The 21,062-nt window shown below is 34.8% G+C and overlaps 1 protein-coding gene across 1 annotated transcript in view; it reads left to right on the forward strand.

Moving 5' to 3' along the window:
• Positions 1-21,062, forward strand: part of SPAG16 (sperm associated antigen 16) — a 1,100,078-nt gene that overhangs the window by 117,306 nt on the left and 961,710 nt on the right. The window contains exon 8 of the mRNA XM_049768212.1: positions 3,392-3,516. Coding sequence (XP_049624169.1) covers positions 3,392-3,516 — 125 coding nt within the window. The remainder of the gene's footprint in view (positions 1-3,391; positions 3,517-21,062) is intronic.

Below are 21,062 nucleotides of genomic sequence, written 5' to 3' on the forward strand. Positions count from 1 at the left end.
ATTTATTTATTATTTTTGTTTTTGGGCCACACTCAGTGCCGCTCAGGAGTTACACCTGGCTATGTGCTCAGAAATCACTCGTGGTTGGGGGACCGTCCTAGCACACACAAGGCAGATGCCTTACCACTTGCACTACTGCTCCGACCCTCCCCCCTTATGTCCCTGAGTCAAATCTTTGACTCTCCTTGAGGTTCCTCATCCTTGTACCTATTTGTGGGCACATACTGGGACCTTAGCACAATTATCTTTTTTTGTTTGTTTTTGGGTCAGCCCCGGCAGCACTCAGGTATCATAATCGGGGAGGTTTTCCAGGTTGATTGAACCACTGTTCATACCAGGTGGCAGAAACTTTCCATCACCTTTCCCTCTCATGCAAACTAGCATTCACCTGCCAAAATGTGAGAGAGAGATTTTCTCAGCAGGGTATAAGAATGTATCAGGGAAGCCACCTGGCAGTACAGAGGGAGCTGGACCCTGAGGCTAAGGATGGAGGTATCAGGCAGTTTTGAGAGTGCAGTTAACCAGAGCTGTCTGACCAAAGATCAGTAGGGTCTTTAAGAAAATGTGCCCAGACTAACTTCCTACTGGGAAGTATCAGTTAAGGCAAATAAAAAGGAAGGAGCAGCTCAACATTGCGTTAAGGTGCCAGTGTAAGCCCCACAACCCTATACCTCTTCTTGGCCCAATAACTGAAGGGGAAGAGGGACTCGGGACCATAATAATGGGGGCAGTGGTCCAGAAAACAGATTCTGGCTGTTCCTGGACTGACGGAAGAACCACCCTATAGGGGGAATAAAAGGCACAGGCAAGTGCCTCTTACTCACCCATAGAGGGACCTCTAGGGTACTCTCAGACCCTTACCTGGACTATTACAATGAGACTGTAGAGGTCAATATAGCTGCATGAGAACATAATCCCCATTAGGGACAAAATGAAAAGTGGCTTTGTGTGTATCAAGGAACTGACCCCATGTGTGTTTGCCACTGCTTTTGCAAACCCAGATCATTGTTACAATCTCCACCACAAGAGGGCCGGTGGTCCTCTTATTCCAGCTCTTTAGCAACTGGTGTGGGAGTGGCCTACCTTGTCAAGGAAGACTTGAACTTAACTGCCCCAATAAGTGGACACTGATCTGAGAAGATAGCATTTTTCCTTCGGGATGTTAGCTGAAGTTGCTCTCCAGAAAAGAGACAAGACTTAGGCTTATGAGGGAACAATATTGTTTCTATGCTAACAAGTTAGGTGTCACCCATAAGACATTGCAACAGGTAGTTATCAGATTCTATTATTTATTTGTTTATTTGTTTATTTATTTTGCTTTTTGGGCCACACCCGCGGCACTCAGGAATTACTCCTGACACTGCACTCAGAAGTCGCTCCTGGCAGGCTTAGGGAACCATATGGGATACCAGGTATAGAACCAGGTCGGTCCCAGCTGGCCGAGTGCAAGGCAAAAATAGCCTTACTGCTGTGCTATCATTCTGGCCTCTGATTCTTATATTTTCTTACTTCCTCTTGAGCTCTACCAAATAACCCATATTTTATTATGGTTTACAAAATCTTTACAAAATCTAGCTGATTAGATTTTTATTAAATTGATTTAATGTAATTACTAGCTTTGTAATGCGTATAAAGATAACTTTATAATCCTATCTACTTTCATCTAATCAAAAGTTGTTTGATTTAGTTCTGATATGCCTTGCTGTATTTTTGGACAAGAAAATTTATAATTCCTTTGTTTCAAACCCAAGCATGATTTTAATATAAAGTAACCACAAAAGAAGAAAACAGGCAAAAGTCATAACTTAAAAATTATAAAAATGGGTTATTATGAACCATTATTTATAAAACAAGTTTAATCAAGGGATTTTATAAAATTTCTTATAATTTGCTCTTTAAAGATATCTCAATGAACTACATTTTAAATATAAATTATCAAGAATTTCCCATAGATCTTTTAACTTATAGGTATCATATATTTTATTTATTGTTCTTGCTGTTCATGTTATCTTCAAGTTAGTATGCAGACTTCACAGTTATAACATAGAGATAAATTTTTATACCTTCTGAGCACTTCTTGTGAGACTGCAAAAAATGCAAAGTTCATGCATAAAAAATAGATGATATCAATGACATATCTATAAAATGTATTATTCCTTCAAAAGAGACTAATGTGAAAATGCAGTAATAAAATGTTAAATGAAAAATAGTAATTTAATATTGGAGGATTATCCCAATTAATATATTTTAACATATAGATATTGCATTGTTAATAGTACTTATATCTCTTGATTAAAATAATATGTATTTTCCCTTAAAAATGCATTCCCCTTAAAATGAGACATGCTAAGCTTCTATATGACTATGATTTTGTTAATCGGGATAAAAGGTACTTTGTTGTGATAAGGCTTTACAATTTCCAGCTCTGTAGGATATATTTTAAAATTTGCTGCAACATAGCTCTGTGCTGGCAACAAATTTGCTGATTTGTTAATTCCTTTGCCTATGTAATGTATTAAAATATTATAAAATAATACATAAACTAAAGTATCCTTTACATGATAAAGTGATTATATGAAATAAGTACACAATTACATGAAATATTACATAAAATAATAAAATTACTTAATGTATTAATATGATGTACATAATTTACATTTAAGTGTTACTAATTAGTCTTTTGCATACATAATGTATAGAATAAAGTGGCACTTATAAGTATTTTTTAGTAAATGAGTGATTGTACAAGTGATTCATATATATCTCTGTCTCTACAGTTCCTTTTAAAGAATTCAGAGATTCAATAATTTTTTATTTGGAAAATTACAAATCCATTCATCATTAAATGTGAATTAAGTTCCTATTCATTGCATTTCTTCTTTCCACTGAGAAGAGAGATTGCTGGTCATGGACTGATGATGATCTTTGATCACTTGCTTGATATGGAGCAAGTTGACCAACAAATGGTTGAAATAAAATCTAATTTGTGTGATAATGAAAATTCTTATTATAGTAATATTTTAGTTTCAGAGTAGTACCTTTATATTTGGTGTTTTGAAATGTAAATGAAACGCAAGTTGATCAGATAGCAAATTCTACTGTTTACATAAAACAAGAATCACAGACTTAGTTAATATTACTTTTGAGACACACAGTGACCAGAAATATAAGATAATAATTCTTGATATGTTGAACATGTAGTATTCAGTTTAGAATAATGGAAATACAGGATATTTACAATTTTATATTGTTTGCATATTTTGTTAAAATTGAGTATATGTTTTATTAGAATATAATATTTATGCAGTAACTTGTTATCAGTTAAGACCATATTAATGTATGCAATGAAGTGGCTTCTAAGCACAGACCTCTTCATTTATATTTTTTCTAGGAGTCAGAATTTGCCAATGATGTAGAACAAAGCACAAGTCTGAATTTGAGTAATGAAACTGTTTCTTCAAAACTTGACTTCACACTAAATAATGTATTTAGAATCCATGACCTTCCTGTGAGCTGGTAGGATTCTTGATTTTCATATTCCTATATTTGAGATCTTATTACGTCCAAATTGTAATGTATTTGTCAACAAATACAAATGGTTTGCTGTTAGCATGTTTACTAGGTGCTTCTTGTAGCAATGAAATATTCTACTTAGAATTTCTGCAAGAATCTGAAAACGAATTTGTTTAGTCACTTGATGGCAGTGTAAACTAACTGCAATACTGTTATGTGATTGGAGAGGTTGCACTTGAGCAGACAATATTCCACAAATGGGCTTTAGGGAAGACTGTGGTGTTTATTTTTAAATTAAGATCTCAGCAATTATTCCTTCATTTTACTTATAAGTTTGCCTTTGTCTATTGTTCTTTTTCCTATTAACAAGCCACATGAGTGCTCTGGTGTGAGAGAGATTATTTGGAGATCCATAATCATATTAGTTTAAAAATAACACAATACTAGATTTTTATTAAAATGCATTGTTTTATGAATGTGCATATTTAGATTGTAAGGCAATCTTTAAATTATTTTAGATTTAATCTCACTTTATATTTGAGTGAAAATCTTTGTGGAACATGTAAGTTAACATTACATCATACAGATCTATAGTTTATTACAATTTAGTAAGTGTTTCCTTTGGTAGATAACATACATGGATAACATATAATTTCCAGCTCTAAATATATATTTTAAAATCTACTGCATCATAGTTCTGTGTTGGCAGCACATTGTCTAATTTGCTAATTCCTTTGCTATATAATGCAAATAAAGTATTGTGAAATAATACATGTATTAATATACATTGGTAGTATGTATAATAATACACTATTACAGCATAAGTGAACAATGTTATTTCCCAATATTCTTTATGTAATTCTAAAATTATATTATTGATGTTCAAAAATCTGTGGAAAATAAAAAATGTGGAAATAAAATATATTGAAAACAATATATAATTGGTTCAATTATACTTAATGAGGACAAATAACTCAGCACAGGGTATTAACAAACTATAATATGCATATGTTTTCCCTTTGGTAAGTAAAATTTTAATTAACAAAGTTTTTTTTGCTTTTAATATCTATGTGCAGTCTACTTTATACTGTTTATTTCCATGTGATAAAATATGTCGGATATATTTCTTAATAGCACAGCTATTAAATATTAAATATAAATTTCAGTTTATATTCTTATATTGCATGAACAAAACCAGTAGGGCAATAAGTTAACAAGGTTTATTATTAGTAAAGAAAAACATAAAAATGGTACATTAATACCATTAGTACTCCATTTTGAAAACAGTATATTTATATTCACTTGTCAATCTTTTGATGTAAGGCCAAGCTCTTGTCTTTGATTAAGCAAATATTGATTGGAATTCTACACCATATTTTGTACTTAATTGATACCAATAATTTAAGTAGAATTTAAGTTTATAGTCTTTATATAAAACTAGTACTTTAAATTTAGATATTGCTTTCTTTTTTTTTTTTTTTTTTTTTTTTTGGTTTTTGGGCCACACCCGTTTGACGCTCAGGGGTTACTCCTGGCTATGTGCTCAGAAATCGCCCCTGGCTTGGGGGGACCATATGGGACGCCGGGGGATCGAACCGCGGTCCGTTCCTTGGTAGCGCTTACAAGGCAGACACCTTATCTCCAGCGCCACCTTCCCGGCCCCGATATTGCTTTCTTTACTTTTCCAAAGTATTATCTTCACTGACAGAATGTTCCTTATCACATTCATTTTATTTCTTTGATTTGTCTTTAATTACCTTATAATGGCAAACAGATCTGGATTATAAGGAAGCCTAGGAATAGATTTCTTTGATTCTGTAATAATGTGCCTTGATTGGTTGATGTAGTTTGTACTATTCTATTAGGTATAATCTGAGTGCTACTTTTCTGAATATGGTGAAACAACTATTTCATGTGGGACTAATAACTATTTGTCCAACAACTGAGTGACAGTTTGGGGAAAATACAAGCCAAAATGCACAAAGACTTGGAGAGAAACATTTATCTCTTAGTGAAAAAAAATTCTGTATTTCAATTTACTTTATTGCCGCATTTGGGATGACAGCTGCCCTGATAGCTGATGCTATCTAAGGAAAATTCCAAGTAATAATTGTATAGCCTATTAGAAGATAAGTTTCTAGCATCATAAATTATATAGTTAAAAAATAAAAATTAGCCACTCATTAGTAGAACCATTATAGCTAATTTATTTAGCAAAATATACCTCAAGGGAAAAATCAAGCTGTGATTTTGGGAGTTTATTTCCATGGGTCTTTATTTAGTAAACTTATCAAATTTTTTTAGACCACTATTTTGTCTTTGTCCTGTATTTATTATATCTCTCTGGCTTCTTTTGTTTTAAATTTTTTCTCTTTATGCTAATGCACTTTTGCAAGTCAGCCCCTGAAGAGGTTGACTGATGGAGGGATGGAGGATGAGATCTTTCTCCTCCAGCTCTGAGCACGCGTCAGCCACCCTGTCCAGCCGTTGGTTCTGAGGTGAAACGGCGGGTAAACAGCTCGCAGACAGTCAAGCTTGTGGACAAATTAGCTTTATTCTGTGGACAAGACTGAAGTCCAAAGTCTCAGCCTCAGTTCCCTCCAAAAAGCCCCTCGCCTTCCACAGACCCTTGTTTTTATCCCCCAGAATCAGGTACCACCCAATGGTGGGATCAGATACCACCCAATGGTGGAAGTAGAATCAGGTACCACCCTAGGGTGGGGGCAGAATGCCAGATCACACCTTAGGGTAGGGCACAATCACCGATCAGGGTAGGGTCAGTAACATAATAATCCCATAAAATGTTTACAAACACAACAATGCACTGCCACTGTAAACTGTAAATTTCCAATGCTATTAAATAACTTCACAATTTATCTTTTTTTCTGAAATCAAATCATCTTTAATATGCTTATCCCACAAACACATGCAAATTCTTGCTACATAAACTTATTAATATAATGTCTAGTTACTCAATTATATATTCAAAAGCTATTAAACGTTTTTCTAAATGGATGTATTTATCTTTTGTAAACAAATTATAAGTTAACATCAATGGGAATACAATTTATATACTTTTTGGTTCTTTTTTTTTTTTTTTTTTTGTGAATTTTGGGTCACACCCAGTGGCACACAGGGTTTACTCCTGGCTCTGCCCTCAGAAGTCACTCCTGGCAGGTTCAGGAGACCATATGGGATGCTGGGAATCAAACTGAAGTCTGTCTGAAATTGGCATCATGTAAAGCAAATGCCCTAATGCTCTGGCCCCACTTTATGGTTCTTTTATTTTATCTGTATAATAATAATAATAATGCAAATGAAAAAGAGTATAAAATATTAAAGAAAATATTTTTCTAAGCTTATACTTATGATAGAATTCAGCTGCTATTTGCTCATTGTTTTGTCCCTTTTATAGAATAAGACATATTATGTTTTTTAGATTTTTATTTCTCCTCCACAACATCCAAGTTTTTACACAAGCACTATCAAATAAAGACAGTTGAAGTTCAGAGGCCTTAAAAAAACAGAATGTCCATCAGATTTGTTTATGAATAACCTAAAAAATAGTGAACATACAACGCTTTAATCATGAAACAAAATATTAAGAAAATGTTAGTTTCCAAATGGGCAAGTCAGGTTATTATGGCTCCTAGTCAAGCACATCTATGGCCTAAGAATTAGGCCAAAGTCAAATTATTTTTTTCCCCTCTAGTAAGCCTAACATGGGATAATTACTTTAAACTTAAGCATTGATATAAATAATTAAATTGTGGGTAACAAAAGAATTAATTAATTATATGTTCCATTCCTGGAAAATACACTTATTAACATCTACTTGCCTTTTTTTCTGATAACATCATGATAAAATAAGTGCATATAAATTCAAGATAATTTTAAATTTCTTAATGTATTTCTAATTTGCATTTTTATACAATGTGATTTTATAGGTCAAAGACCTTGAAGAATTTTAAATTAGATAAGTGAGCAGATTTTTTTTTTAAGTTCTGACTTTGTAGATATCTTTCTTAGACTTTTACAGGATTTTTCCCGTTATCCCAGTTAATGTTTGTTAGTAACTTCCATTACTTTTTTCCTCCTGAGTGCTATCCTTTTCACTAGAAATGTTGACAGAGATGCTAACTAAACCAATAACTTCCTCTTGCTTTTCACATTATGCCCTTCCAATATTGAGTTTTGAAACTACTCTTGTCAATCATCTGTCATTTCCATGCTCACCATATGATAAATGAACTGTTCTCTGCTTTTCTACACTTGGCTTCAATCACTTCAATGAACCACTCTGCTGCTTCCCTTCTGACTTCCATTATCGGTATGTTGCTGGATTTCCAGCTGATTCCCCAGTTTATGTTCTCAAGCAGGCAGCTGCTCTTTTTCTAAACATCCTGTTGATAGATGATCCTAGAACTCTTGTCTCATAACTTCATCTTTTCAATGTTTACAGATTCTCAGATGATCTCTTTATTCTCAGACTGTCAGTAATGCTCAGATGTTAGTAATTTCATGAGGCTCTTTTATTGACATCTCCCCTGATTTTGATTAACTAACTAGTAGACTTCTCCAAATGATCATGTCTAGGAAGAATCTTGCTCTTAACTGAAAACTTGGTCTTATATCTTCTTTGATTTTGTAAGCTCAAATATAAATTTACATGTTTGTATTCAAGTGGATAATTTAAGAGTAATTTTAAACCCTCATCTTTCACCCCACAATTCCAATCTCAAATTTACCAGTATATCTGATAATATCATCAATCCTGAATATTTTTGTGTGTTCCACCTTAGTTTACTATGTATATTTTTCACACTATTGCAAAAGCCTACTAATGTACCCATATTAGTATGGAAACTAATCTACTTTCCTCAAAATAGCCAACTAAACCTTATAATGTATACATCACATTGTAAGATTTCCACATAACTTGAATCATCTTGTTCTGCCTCAGAAATTGAAGGAGAAATAATGGATGGTTCCAAAACCAAACAGGCATATGGACATTGAGTAAAAATAAAAAAATGATCAAACTTAAACACCAAATCCAAAGCCACTGACAACAGAATCGATACCCAATCGACAAGCAGCTAGATCTCAAAGAGGGGACCACTTATTCTAGCAGTAATAAGAGGGAGATATGGGAGGCATGCTGGGAACAGGGATGGAGGAAGGAAGGACAACACTGGTAGTGGGAATGCCCCTAATTCAATGTCACTATGTACCTAAAATATCACTGTGAAAGATTTGTAATTTACTTTGGTCAAAATAAATTTATTTAAGAAAAGAATAAAGAAAAAAAAAAAAAGATTTTCACTTTCAGGGGCCAGAAGGCTGAGCAAGCAGTAAAGAGTTCGCCTTGACAGCGCTAGCCTAGGATAGCCCACGATTAGATCCCCGGCATCCCATATGGTCCCCCCAGCCAGGAGCAATTTCTGAGGTCATAGCCAGGAGTAACTCTTGAGTGTCACCGTATATAGTCCCCAAAAACAAAACAAAACAAAATAAAACTTTCAGAACAGTCATGTAATCTTGTTGTGCTATAGATTGCCTGCTTCTTATCATGGTCTTACACATTATAGAAGTTGCATTTCCAGCCATCTTCATGACCACAGTTTCTTATATGCTTTCTTCTCCAACACTGTCACCCCTACTTTCTTCTCATTTTGTATGTTTACCACTTATTCTTTCTATACGATCTTTATACTAATCCTTCCTTTACTTTTGCTCTTACTTCTTCAAATAATGCATGCCTGGATCAAATTTTATCGATATCACCTTAGCTCAAATGCCATTTTTATGAGAGGCTGCTCCTAGATTGCTATTAAGATCCTCACACTTCGAATCATGTTCATGCCATCAGTTTACTTTATTTCCTTCTTGGTTATTAGCAGGCTGGAAGCACAGATTTAAAATATCTTATAAAGATTACAAATGAAGGTTTAATATTCTCACCTTTTGTATGTGCAGTATTTAGCCTAGAAGCTCAGTAGTTTCCTTTTTTCATGTCTTACGACTTTTCCTTGGTTTGTTTTTGCAGGCGGTACATCTGGCAATGCTTAGGTATTAGTCTTGGCTCTGCATTCAGGAATTACTTCTAGCAGTGCTCAGGAGACCATATGAGATGTTGGGATAAAATCCAGGTTGGCAGAGTGCAAGGCAAATCCCCTATCTACTGAACTATCATTTAGGCTTCATTTTTAGGTCTTGAGAACTGAGTTCATGTGTGTAATTTATTTTGCTAGAAGCCATTTGCTATCGTTTCCAGGCCCAACCCCTATAATTTTTGTTGGGATTTCTGTCTTTCTTTAACCTCCTCCAAATAGCTGGAATAAAAAGAATTAAAGTGATAAGCCACATTCAGAAAATCCAGCATCCCCGAGTCATGTATTATTTTAAGGGTTCACTACTATTTATTAACTTTGAAGTATTAACTATATCAATAATGCATGATATTTTAATGAACCATATGATTACATTTTGAAAGATGAATTAAATTTTTAAGCATAATAAAGTTAATTTTACTTTACTTATTTTCTAAAATCTTCATATTTGTAAAGCACTTTATAAAAAATAAAAACACATTCTCCTTTCCAAGAGAGTTTATATTTGTTGCAGCTAACAGTTATTAAATTGATAATACATATATGGTATGTGTAATGACCATAAAAACAATAGGTGCAAGAGTTCCAGTGTGGGGCCAGAGTGATAGTATAACAAGTTTGAGTTGCATTACACATAGGGGGGTCAGGTTCAATTCCTGGCATTCAAATACCAGGTTCCCTTAGTAATGCCAGGAATTATTCCTAAGGGTAGAGACAGGGGTAATCCTGAAAATGGCCAAATGTGGCCCCCAAAACAAAGTATAACCAGGATTCTTCTAAAAACATGACATGTCATGAAAACTTGAAGTGAGGAAGTGAAGCATGAAGGGAATTAAGGAAGAAAAAGAGTGACAGGTACAGCAGATGCAATGGAGTTGAGACAGGAGCATGTCCAAATGTTTTAACAAGTTGCTGAGTATCTGTATAGTAGATTTAGAGAGGAGGAAGAGAAAATGAAGTTAGGTAAAAGGAGATGTAACAGAGTATTATATATTATAGAAAAGTGAATTTTGATTGTATGTTGAAAAGCAATAAGGGGACATGAAGATGAACAGTGATCTAATTTCCATATGATAGCTTGAATGCTGAATGAAAATTCAACTGCTATAGATTTTAATGATAAAATATGTAACCCTGCTAGTAATTATTTTATAATACAAATGAGATATAAAGATTTTGGGGGGCCTAGTGTGAAAATGGCACAGATCGAGGTGGAAGTGGTGGCACACAGCAGTAAGGCATCTGCCTTGCAGTCTCTAGCCTAGGACTGACCGACGTTCAATACCCTGGCATCCTATATGGTCCCCCAAGCCAGGAGTAATTTCTGAGCACATAGCCAGGAGTAACCCCAGAGCATCACCGGATGAGGGCCAAAATAACAAAAAATAAATATATAAAATAAAAAGAAACAAAAAGATGCACAGATGCCCAAGTAATTGAATTTCTATTTTAAATGCGTCAATAGAAATTTCTGCCAGGCTGGTTATAAAGGGGAGTGAGATTAATACATTCTCTTATACTTTTAGCAATAATATATGATGTAGTATTGCCATTATTTTTATGTGAAAGTCTAAGGAAATAATTCATTCGAAAGCTGGGTTTGAGTTAGTTAAGTTTGGGATCACTATTGAATTTCCCAGAAAACTGAGATGTGGGTAGGTTCTTTTAGTCTGTACTCTGAACATTAATACCACTTTATGTACTGCTAGCAAATTCATTGGGCAGTATGACCAAGTAATTTTTAATGCAAAGAAGGTAGGCACTATAGAAATAAAATCCATGTATGTGTCAGTATGAAGCTTAATTTATCATGCTCATACATGTAAATTTTACAAACTAGTAAAAACTTTAAACTTAATTTTTAAATTAAATATACATTTTTATAAGTATAAAATTACTTATATAACATTTTTTGATCATAAATATAATTATATAATATAATGTTATATTATATAATTAATAAATATAATTTATAATAAAATATTTATTTTTGTCTATATCTCTAAATTAGCAACATTTTAGTGCAAATGTTATTTTTAAAATTTTAAAAATAAATTTTAATCATAAAATTTTAATCATAAAAGACAATAATTCATAGTTTATTGAGTTTTCAAGAAAATTGTCCTTAAAAGAATTATAATTATGTTCACTTGAAATATTCTAATTAATCAATTAATTCTTGAAGAATTTAAAACAATTTTTATATTTTAAAATTATCATGCTGGTTTTGTAGTATGCTCTGAATAAGCTAAATTATTTTCCTTTAAATAATGATGATGTTTATTCCATTAACTTTTAAAGAAGAAAAAGTACTTGGTTTACATTAAGTGTAAACATACAGTTTAATGACCAATTTATCTTTTTGGGTACATTCCATAAGTAAGCACATCCTCTAATTTGTAGATTAGATTTTCAATTTATTTTTGATTATCTTTAGTGCCCTTGCATGTATCTATCTTCAGCTTTAAAATAACTTTATTTAGGTACTTTGGTTTGTGGAACAGCTGTCATCCTCCAGAAGGTTTCTGATTTGAATTTTTTTTTTTGGCTTACTTAATAGCTAAAATTATGGGAAGACCTTTTCATTGGTCACAGATGATGAACAAAGCATTTTCAATTTCAGTTTTTCATAGACTGAGAGAGAGAATGACTGCTACCCTTCTGGGGCTATAATAGTTTTTCATTTTATTTTAATTATCTTGATCCATAGTAATAACCATACTGACCTACAACAAGGCATTGTTAGACATTTTATAATTATATATCACAATTATATGTAGTGCCAACAATTCATAAAAAAATTCCCCTCTATTAATTCAGCTTTATTAAAAAGAAACTATTCCTTAGGGTATTATTTAATTTGGGGAAAATAAAAAATGTTATTGCTTGAAAATTTTGGAAACTATTATGATATGCCATATATTAGCAATGACTATGAATTTTTATTAGTAGCAATAAGTATGTATGTTGTTTCTTCTCTAACCTAGCTATATATGGACATATTATGTTTTATACTTTGTAGCAGAAAGGGATATGGGAGTTAAAAGCTTAGAATGGACCTAGAAGATATAATGCAGACTAAATAAGTTAGAGGGTGACATAAGCATACCGTGATATCATTAACCTGTTGTATAAAATTAAGAATAAAAAAAAAAAACAAGAGCGGGGCTGAAGCAGTGGTGCTAGAGGTAAAGTGTTGCCTTGCTAGCCTAGAGGCATCCCATATAGTCCTCCAAGCCAGGAGAGATTTCTGAGCTCATAGCTAGGAGTAACGCCTGAGCATCACCAGATGTGGGTCCAAAACAAAACAAAAAGCCAAGAGACTAGACAATATTAAATAATGGCATATCTTCGGCCTTACAATTCAAAACCCATGTTACCAAGTGCTAGGGGTGAATCTGAAGGGAAAGAGGATGAAGAGAGAGACCAGAGGTGATATAGGAACAGTGGTAGGGCGTCATGAGCAATTTAGGGGTGGTAGAGTGCAATGATTTTGTACAATATTGCTATAAATATTAACACTATAGTATTCATGTTTCATAAATTATAATAAAATTAAAAGAGTTTAGGCTAATCTTTATACTGAGGCTATCAATGTATGGTTGAGTACCATTAATAAAAAAAATTAAAAAAATAAGAAAACCCTTTTACTCTTCAATTACTTACTATCTCAAACTATTATATTTACACATATTTGTAGTTTAATTTAAATTAGAGAAAACAGGATTTGTGTAAGTATTCAATGGATTCAGCAGTTTTTATCACTACTTAATTAGGGTCCTTTCTCTTAAATTTGCCAATAGTAAAAAAAAAAAAAAGAAAGAAAGAAAAAAGAGAAAAGGGAAAAAACTGCCTATTATAGAGGCAGATAGGAAGAAAACTGGAGATATTGATGGATGGAAGTATCCACTGGTGAAGGGATTAGTCTTGGAACATTGTATGCCTAAAAGTAAATTTTGTGGCTTTGTAATTCATATTAAAAAAAACCCTCAAAAATACTTTATGTTTATTGCATAGTCACATTTAAATAATTTTTCTCTTGCTGTTTATGACCATTTACTAGATGAACTGTTAGTTTCAGTTTTTATGCAGATAGGTATAAATCTTTGTGAATCTAGCTAATTCAGAAAATCTTTGCTAATTCAGGACTTTAAGGTGTTTATTTAGTACAACTAACCTATGGTGCTGGCTAGAAGCAAACCCTGAATATTAAGACCTTGCTATTTCTTTGCCCTGTAGTCTAAAAAAAATCACAAGATGATACTTTATTTTTTCTTCATAATTACAATTCTGCTTCCCAGTTCTCTGCTCCAGATGCTTCAGCAACCATATCTCTTTAAAACATGGTGCCTTTAAAAATAATAAAGGTTTAAGGTGCATCAACTGGGCCCAATCACATTGCTCTGCTTCACTTGTTTTAGTTTTCTTCACTTACTTATGGTAGTAGGTAGATGAAAATATTAAGTTCAAGAAAACCTATGGATATACTTAGTGCTTAAACTTCTAACGAGTCTTTGTACATTGAATTTCTTCACAGCTTCTTTCTATATTCCTACATACATACCTACATACACACACACGTCAGAAAGATAGAGAGATAGTGAGACCTAAGTAGAGAATCAGGAATAATTCCTGGATATACCCAGGTGAAGCTTAACACACTCTCTCTCAAAAAAATATGTTCACAGATTGCTACTTCTTTTAATATGTGGTCCATATTCTATGCCAAGAGGTCTTATATATATATGTATATATATATATAATATATATGTTTTTTTTATCTTTCTGGTGAAAATAAGTGTGTCTAGCAAATATTCAAGGAAATCAGCCTCCTTTGTTGAATGGAGGACTTGAACATTGTATTCATTTGTATTTGTGCTTACATATTTTGTATTATATATCTATAAATATTTATAATATTATATAATATATATAATTATATTGTATTTATATATTTTGTATTTTGTGCTTATATATATCTTGTGCTTGTATTCTTTATGTGGTACATTAAATTTTTTTTAGTTTTCTAATGTAAAATCTTCTTCAAATTTATTCATATTTGAGTTTAGACATATAGTGTTAAAGCAAGGATCCCACCATCAGTGTTAACCTCCCTACACCAGTGTTGCTAGCATCCATCATATGCCACCAACCCCCACCTCAGCCTGCTATTATTAACACTCATGTTTTTAAGTTTGGTTGTTAAAATTCGGTGCTGGTGATTTTCGTGTTGTTGATTCTGTGGCTTGGATATTTAAATGCTTGTATTCTTAGTTAAATAGCTTTTGATAAGTTTCTCTATTTTTCTTTTTTTTCCTTTAAATAACCTTTTCTTTTTTCCTTTAAATAAACATCTTGATTACATATAATAATTGTGATTAGGTTTCAGTCATGTAAAGAACACCCCCTTCACCAGTGCAACATTCCCACCACCAAATCTCCCTCCATCCCACCTCACCTTCACCTGTACTCCAGACAGGCTTTCCAGTTTCCTCATTCATTCACATGATTGTGGTAGATCTCTATGTAGTTATTTCTATAACTGCACTCACCACTCTTTGTGGTGAGCTTCATGAAGTGAGCTGGAAGTTCCAGCCCTCCTCTCATTGTCTCTGAGGATTGTTGCAAAAATGACTTTATTTATCTTTTTTTTTTTTTTTTTTTTTTTTGGTTTTTGGGCCACACCCGTTTGACGCTCAGGGGTTACTCCTGGCTATGTGCTCAGAAATCGCCCCTGGCTTGGGGGGACCATATGGGACGCCGGGGGATCGAACCGCGGTCCTTCCTTGGCTAGCGCTTGCAAGGCAGACACCTTACCTCCAGCGCCACCTACCCGGCCCCGACTTTATTTATCTTAAAACCCATAGATGAGTGAGACTATTCTGCGTCTCTCTCTCCCTCTGACTTATTTCAATCAGCATGATAGATTCCATGTACATCCACGTATAGGAAAATGTCATGACTTCATCTCTCCTGATGGCTGCATAATATTCCATTGTGTGTATGTACCACAGTTTCTTTAGCCATTCGTCTGTTGAAGGGCATCTTGGTTGTTTCCAGAGCCTGGCTATTGTGAATACTACTGCAATAAATATAGGTGTGATGAAGGGGTTTTTGTATAGTATTCTTGTGTTCTTAGGGTATATCCCTAGGAGTGGAATAGCTGGGTCAAATGGGAGCTCAATTGCCAGATTTTGGAGGAATCTCCATATCGCTTTCCATAGAGGTTGGACTAAATGGCATTCCCACCAGCAGTGGATAAGAGTTCCTTTCTCTCCACATCCCCGCCAGCAATGATTGTTCTCATTCTTTGTGATATGTGCCAATCTCTATGGTGTGAGATGGTATCTCATCTTTGTTTTGATTTGAGTCTCCTTGATTATTAGTGATGAGGAGCATTTTTCATGTGCCTTTTGGCCATTTGTATTTCTTTTTTATCAAAGCATCTGTTTATTTCTTCTCCCCATTTTTTGATGGGATTAGTTGTTTTTTTCTTTTTTTTTTTTTTTCTTTTTTTTTTGGTTTTTGGGCCACACCCGTTTGACGCTCAGGGGTTACTCCTAGCTATGCGCTCAGAAATTGCCCCTGGCTTAGGGGGACATATGGAAAGCCTTGGGATTGAACCATGGTCCGTCCTAATGCTAATGCTTGCAAGGTAGACACCTTACCTCTCGCGCCACCTTTCCGGTCCCTAGATGTTTTTCTTGTAAAGTTCTGTCAATGCCCTGTATATTTTGGATATTAGCCCCTATTCTGATGGGTGTTGGGTGAATAGTTTCTCCCACTCGGTGGGTGACTCTTGTATCCTGGGCACTATTTCTTTTGAGGTGCAAAAGCTTCTCAATTTAATGTATTCCTATCTGTTGATCTCTGTTTCCACTTGTTTGGAAAGTACAGTTTCCTCCCTGAAGTTGACTTTAGGGTTAATGTCATGGAGTGTGTTACCTACGTGTTGTTCTATATACATTATGGTATCATGTCTGATATTAAGGTCTTTAATCCATTTGGATTTTACCTTCGTACATGATGTTAACTGGGGTCTATGTTCAATTTTTTGCAAGTGGCTAACCAGTTCTGCCAGCACGACTTGTTGAAGAGGTTTTCCCTGATCCACTTAGGATTTCTTGCTCCTTTGTCAAAAATTAGGTAATTGTATGTCTGGGGGACAATGTCTGAGAACTCAAGCCTATTCCACTGATCTGAGGGTCTGTCTTTATTCCAATACCATGCTGTTTTGATAACGATGCTTTGTAGTACAGTTTAAAGTTGAGGAAAGTAATGCTTCCCATTTTCCTTTTCCCTAGGAGTGCTTTAGCTATTCGAGGGTGTTTATTGTTCCAGAAGAACCTCATAAGTGTTTGATCCACTTCTTTGAAGAACGTCATGGGTATTTTTAAGGGGATCGCATTAAATCTGTATAAGGCTTTGGGGAGTATTACCATTTTATTGATGTTAATCCTGCCAATTCATGAGCAGGGTATGCATTTCCATTTTCGTGTGTCCTCTCTTATTTCTTGGAGCAGGGCTTTATAATTTTCTTTGTATAGATCCTTCATGTCTTTGGTCAAGTTGACTCCAAGATATTTTAGTTTGTGTGGCACTATTGTGAATGGGATTGCCTTCTTGACTTCCTTCTCTTCCCTATCATTATTGGTGTATAAAAGGGCCATTGATTTCTGTGTGTTAATTTTGTAGCCTGCCACCTTGCTATATGAGTATATTGTTTCTAGAAGCTTTTTGGTAGAGTCTTTAGGGTTTTCTAAGTAGAATATCATGTCATCTGCAAACAATGAGAGCTTGACTTCATCCTTTCCTATCTGAATTCCCTTGATATCTTTTTCTTGCCTGATTGCTATAGCAAGAACTTCCAGAACTATGTTGAAGAGGAGTGGTGAGAGCGGACAGCCTCATCTTGTACCAGTTTTTAGAGGAAAGGCTTTTAGTTTTTCTCCATTAAGGACAATATTTTCCTTTGTCTTGTGGTAGATGGCTTCAATTAGATTGAGAAAGGTTCCTTCCATTACCATCTTACTGAGAGTTTTGATAAAGAATGGTAGTTGGACCTTATCAAATGCTTTCTCTGTGTATTGATATGATCATGTAATTTTTATTTTTCTTCATGTTAGTATTGTGTGTGATGTTGATAGATTTACGGATGTTAAACCATCCTTGCATTCCTGTGATAAAACCTACTTGTTGTAGTGTATAATCTTCTTGATGATGCATTGGATCCTATTTGCCAGAACTTGTTGAAGATCTTTGCATCAGCATTCATCAGGGATATTGGTCTGTAATTTTCTTTTTTGGCAGTGTCTCTGTCTGGTTTTGGTATCAAAGTGATGTTGGCTTCATGAAAGCTGTTTGGGAGTGTTCACATTTTTTCAGTTTCATGGAAAAGCTTGGCTAGGATTGGTAGTAGCTCCTCTTGAAAGATTTGAAAAAATTCATTAGGAAATGCATCTGGGCCTGGGTTTTTCTTTTTGGGCAGATGTTTGATTACAGTTTCAATTTCCTCAGTAGTGATGGGGGTGCTTAGATATGCTACATCCTCCTTACTTAAATGTGGAAGGTTATAAGTGTCCAAGAATTTTTCCATTTCTTCTAGGTTCTCGTGTTTAGTAGCATAAAGTTTCTCAAAGTAGTCAATGATTACCCTTTGGATCTCTGCAATATCTGTCGTGAAATCCCCCTTTTTATTTCTAATATGGGTATCAGATTTCTCTCTCTCTTTCTTTGTGAGTTTTGCCAATGGTCTATCAATCTTGTTTATTTCTTCAAAGAACCAACTTCTGCTTTCATTTATCTTTTGGATTGTGTTTTGGTTATCCACTTCATTGAGTTCTGCTTTCAGCTTTGTTATTTCCTTCTGTCTCTTTATTTTTGGTTCCTTTTGTTGGTCATTTTCTATTTTTTTGAGCTGTGTCATAAGTTATTCAGGTAGACTCCTTCTTTCTTCCTGATATGTGCTTGTAGAGCTATAAATTTTCCTCTAGGAACGCTTTTGCTGTGTCCCATAGATTCTGGCACTTTGTGTCTTCATTACCATTTGTATCCAGGAAAGTTTTGATTACCTCTTTGATTTCATCTTGGACCCACTGGTTGTTCAGTAGCAGGCTGTTTAATTTCCAATTGTTAAAGTTTTTCTTCTATGTGGCTTTGTAGTTCACATCTAACTTCAGAGCCTTCTGGTCAGCAAAGGTAGCCTGCATAATTTCTTTCCTCTTGATGTTATAGAGGTATGTTTTATGTGTCCACACGTAGTCTATCCTGAAGAATGACCCATGTACATTGGAGAAGAATGTGTATCCAAGTTTTTTGGGATGAAGTGTCCTTTATATATCTACTAGTCCTCTTTCTTCCATTACTCTTTTCAGGGCTAGAATATTTTTGTTGGGTTTCAGTCCGTTTGACCTATCAAATGTTGATAGGGTTTTGTTGAGGTCTCCCACAATTATTGTGTTATTATTGATGTCTTCTTTCAGATTTGTCAGTAATTGTATTAGATAATTTGCTGGTCTTTCATTGGGTGCATTTATGTTTAATAGTCTGATTCCTTCCTGTTGCACATATCCTTTGATTAGTACATAGTGTCCATTTTTGTCCTTTACCACTTTTCTGAGTATAAAGTTGGTGTCATCAGATATTAATATGGCCACCCCAGCTTTTTTGAGGGTCTTGTTTTCTTGGATGATTTTCCTCCAGCATTTGATTTTGAGTCTATGTTTGTTCTGACTATTCAGATGTGTTTCTTGTAGGCAGCAGAAGGTTGGATTCATCTTTTTGACCCATTTTCCCACTGTCTTTTAATTGGTGAATTTAGTCCATTGACATTGAGGGAGATGATTGTCATAGGATTTAATGTCATCTTTGTAGGTGTGTTTTGTTTGCTGTGTTTGTTGGTCTCTCTTGTCTTAGAGTAGACCTGTTTTTCCTTTAAGGCTGGTTTATCATCTGTGAAGTTTCTGAGCTGTTCTTTATCCATGAAGCTGTGTATTCTTCCTTCAAACCTGAATGTGAGTCAGGCTGGGTGTAGTATTCTCAGTGAGGCATTCATTTCATTCAGTCTTGTCACAATATCCCAATATCCTCTGGCTTTGAGAGTTTCTTGTGACATGTCTGCGGTAAGTCTTAGGGAAGCTCCTTTGGATGTAATTTTCCTTTTTGATCTTGCTGCTTTCAGTATTCTATCTCTATCTGTGGACTTGTCATTGTAACAAGAATGTGTCTTGGGGTGTTTTTGTTTGGGTCTCTTTTAGCTGTTATTTTCAGGCATGCAGGATTTGATTGCATGTAGTCTTTAACTCTGGGAGTATCTCTTTGATGATGTCTTTGACAGTTGATTCTTCCTGGAGATCTCCTACCTGGGTCTCTGGGACTCCAATGATTCATATGCTGTTTCTGTTGATTTTATCAAAGGCTTCTATTTTCATCTGTTTGCATTCCTTGAATACTTTTTCCATTGCCTGTTCATTTGTCTTAAGGTTCTTTTCCAATTTATTCTGTTGTGTTGAGTTTTTCTTCATCAGATATTCCAGTACTCTGATTCTCTCTTCAGCTGCTATTACTCTGTTGGTGAGGCCATCCATTGGGATTTTAGTTGAACTACCGTGTTTTTCAGATCTGTTATTTCAGTTTGGAGTTTTCTGATTTCTGTCTTTGTGTTCTGTTCAGATCTATCTATGCTTTCTTTGAGTTCTTCAAACATCTTCCATATTGCTATTTTAAGTTCCTTTTCTGAGAGGTTAATCAGGTGGTTGTAATTTATTAGGTCATCGAGCTTTTGTCTTCATGCTCTGTGCATGGTGTTTGCCTGCAAGGTTTCCCCATTGTCACGCTTGTAGTGTGGTTTTTCCTGCATTTTGTGTTGGGGTTCATTGGTTAGAAAGAGTGTGCTGCGCGAAGTGAAGCTGCTGCTTCTAGTTGACAGTTTTTTGGGGATGTGCTCCCTAGGCCTCTGAAGAGACCTTCAGGTATTCAGAAACACAGGCAGACAGGCACAGGAGAAGTTTCCCTTGAAGTCCTCAGAGTGAACAAAGGCACAGCAGTGCGGAGCCTCCGCAGGCCAGAGAGCTCAGCTTATTGGACGGCGACCCCCACAGCCACAATTTACTCACTGGGTAGCTACAAAATGCAGTTTTTTGGGAGTGCGCTCCCTAGGCCTCTGAGGAGACCTTCAGGTATTCATAAACACAGGCAGACAGGCACAGGAGAAGTTTCCCTTGATAAGTTTCTCTTAAGTCAAAAGTTCAAATAAGTTTTCTTCTCATGGCCTTTTTGGGAATATTTTTTAGTTTTTGGCCCAGACCCAGTAGTGCTCGGGTATTATCCCTGCATTACAAGCAAGAATCACTCCTGATGGGCTCAGGAGACCATATGGGAAGCCAGAATCAAACCTCATTTGTCTATGTACATAGCAAGAACCTTACCCTTGGATTT

Source organism: Suncus etruscus, chromosome 1 (assembly GCF_024139225.1).
Source record: "Suncus etruscus isolate mSunEtr1 chromosome 1, mSunEtr1.pri.cur, whole genome shotgun sequence".
Lineage (NCBI taxonomy): Eukaryota > Metazoa > Chordata > Mammalia > Eulipotyphla > Soricidae > Suncus > Suncus etruscus.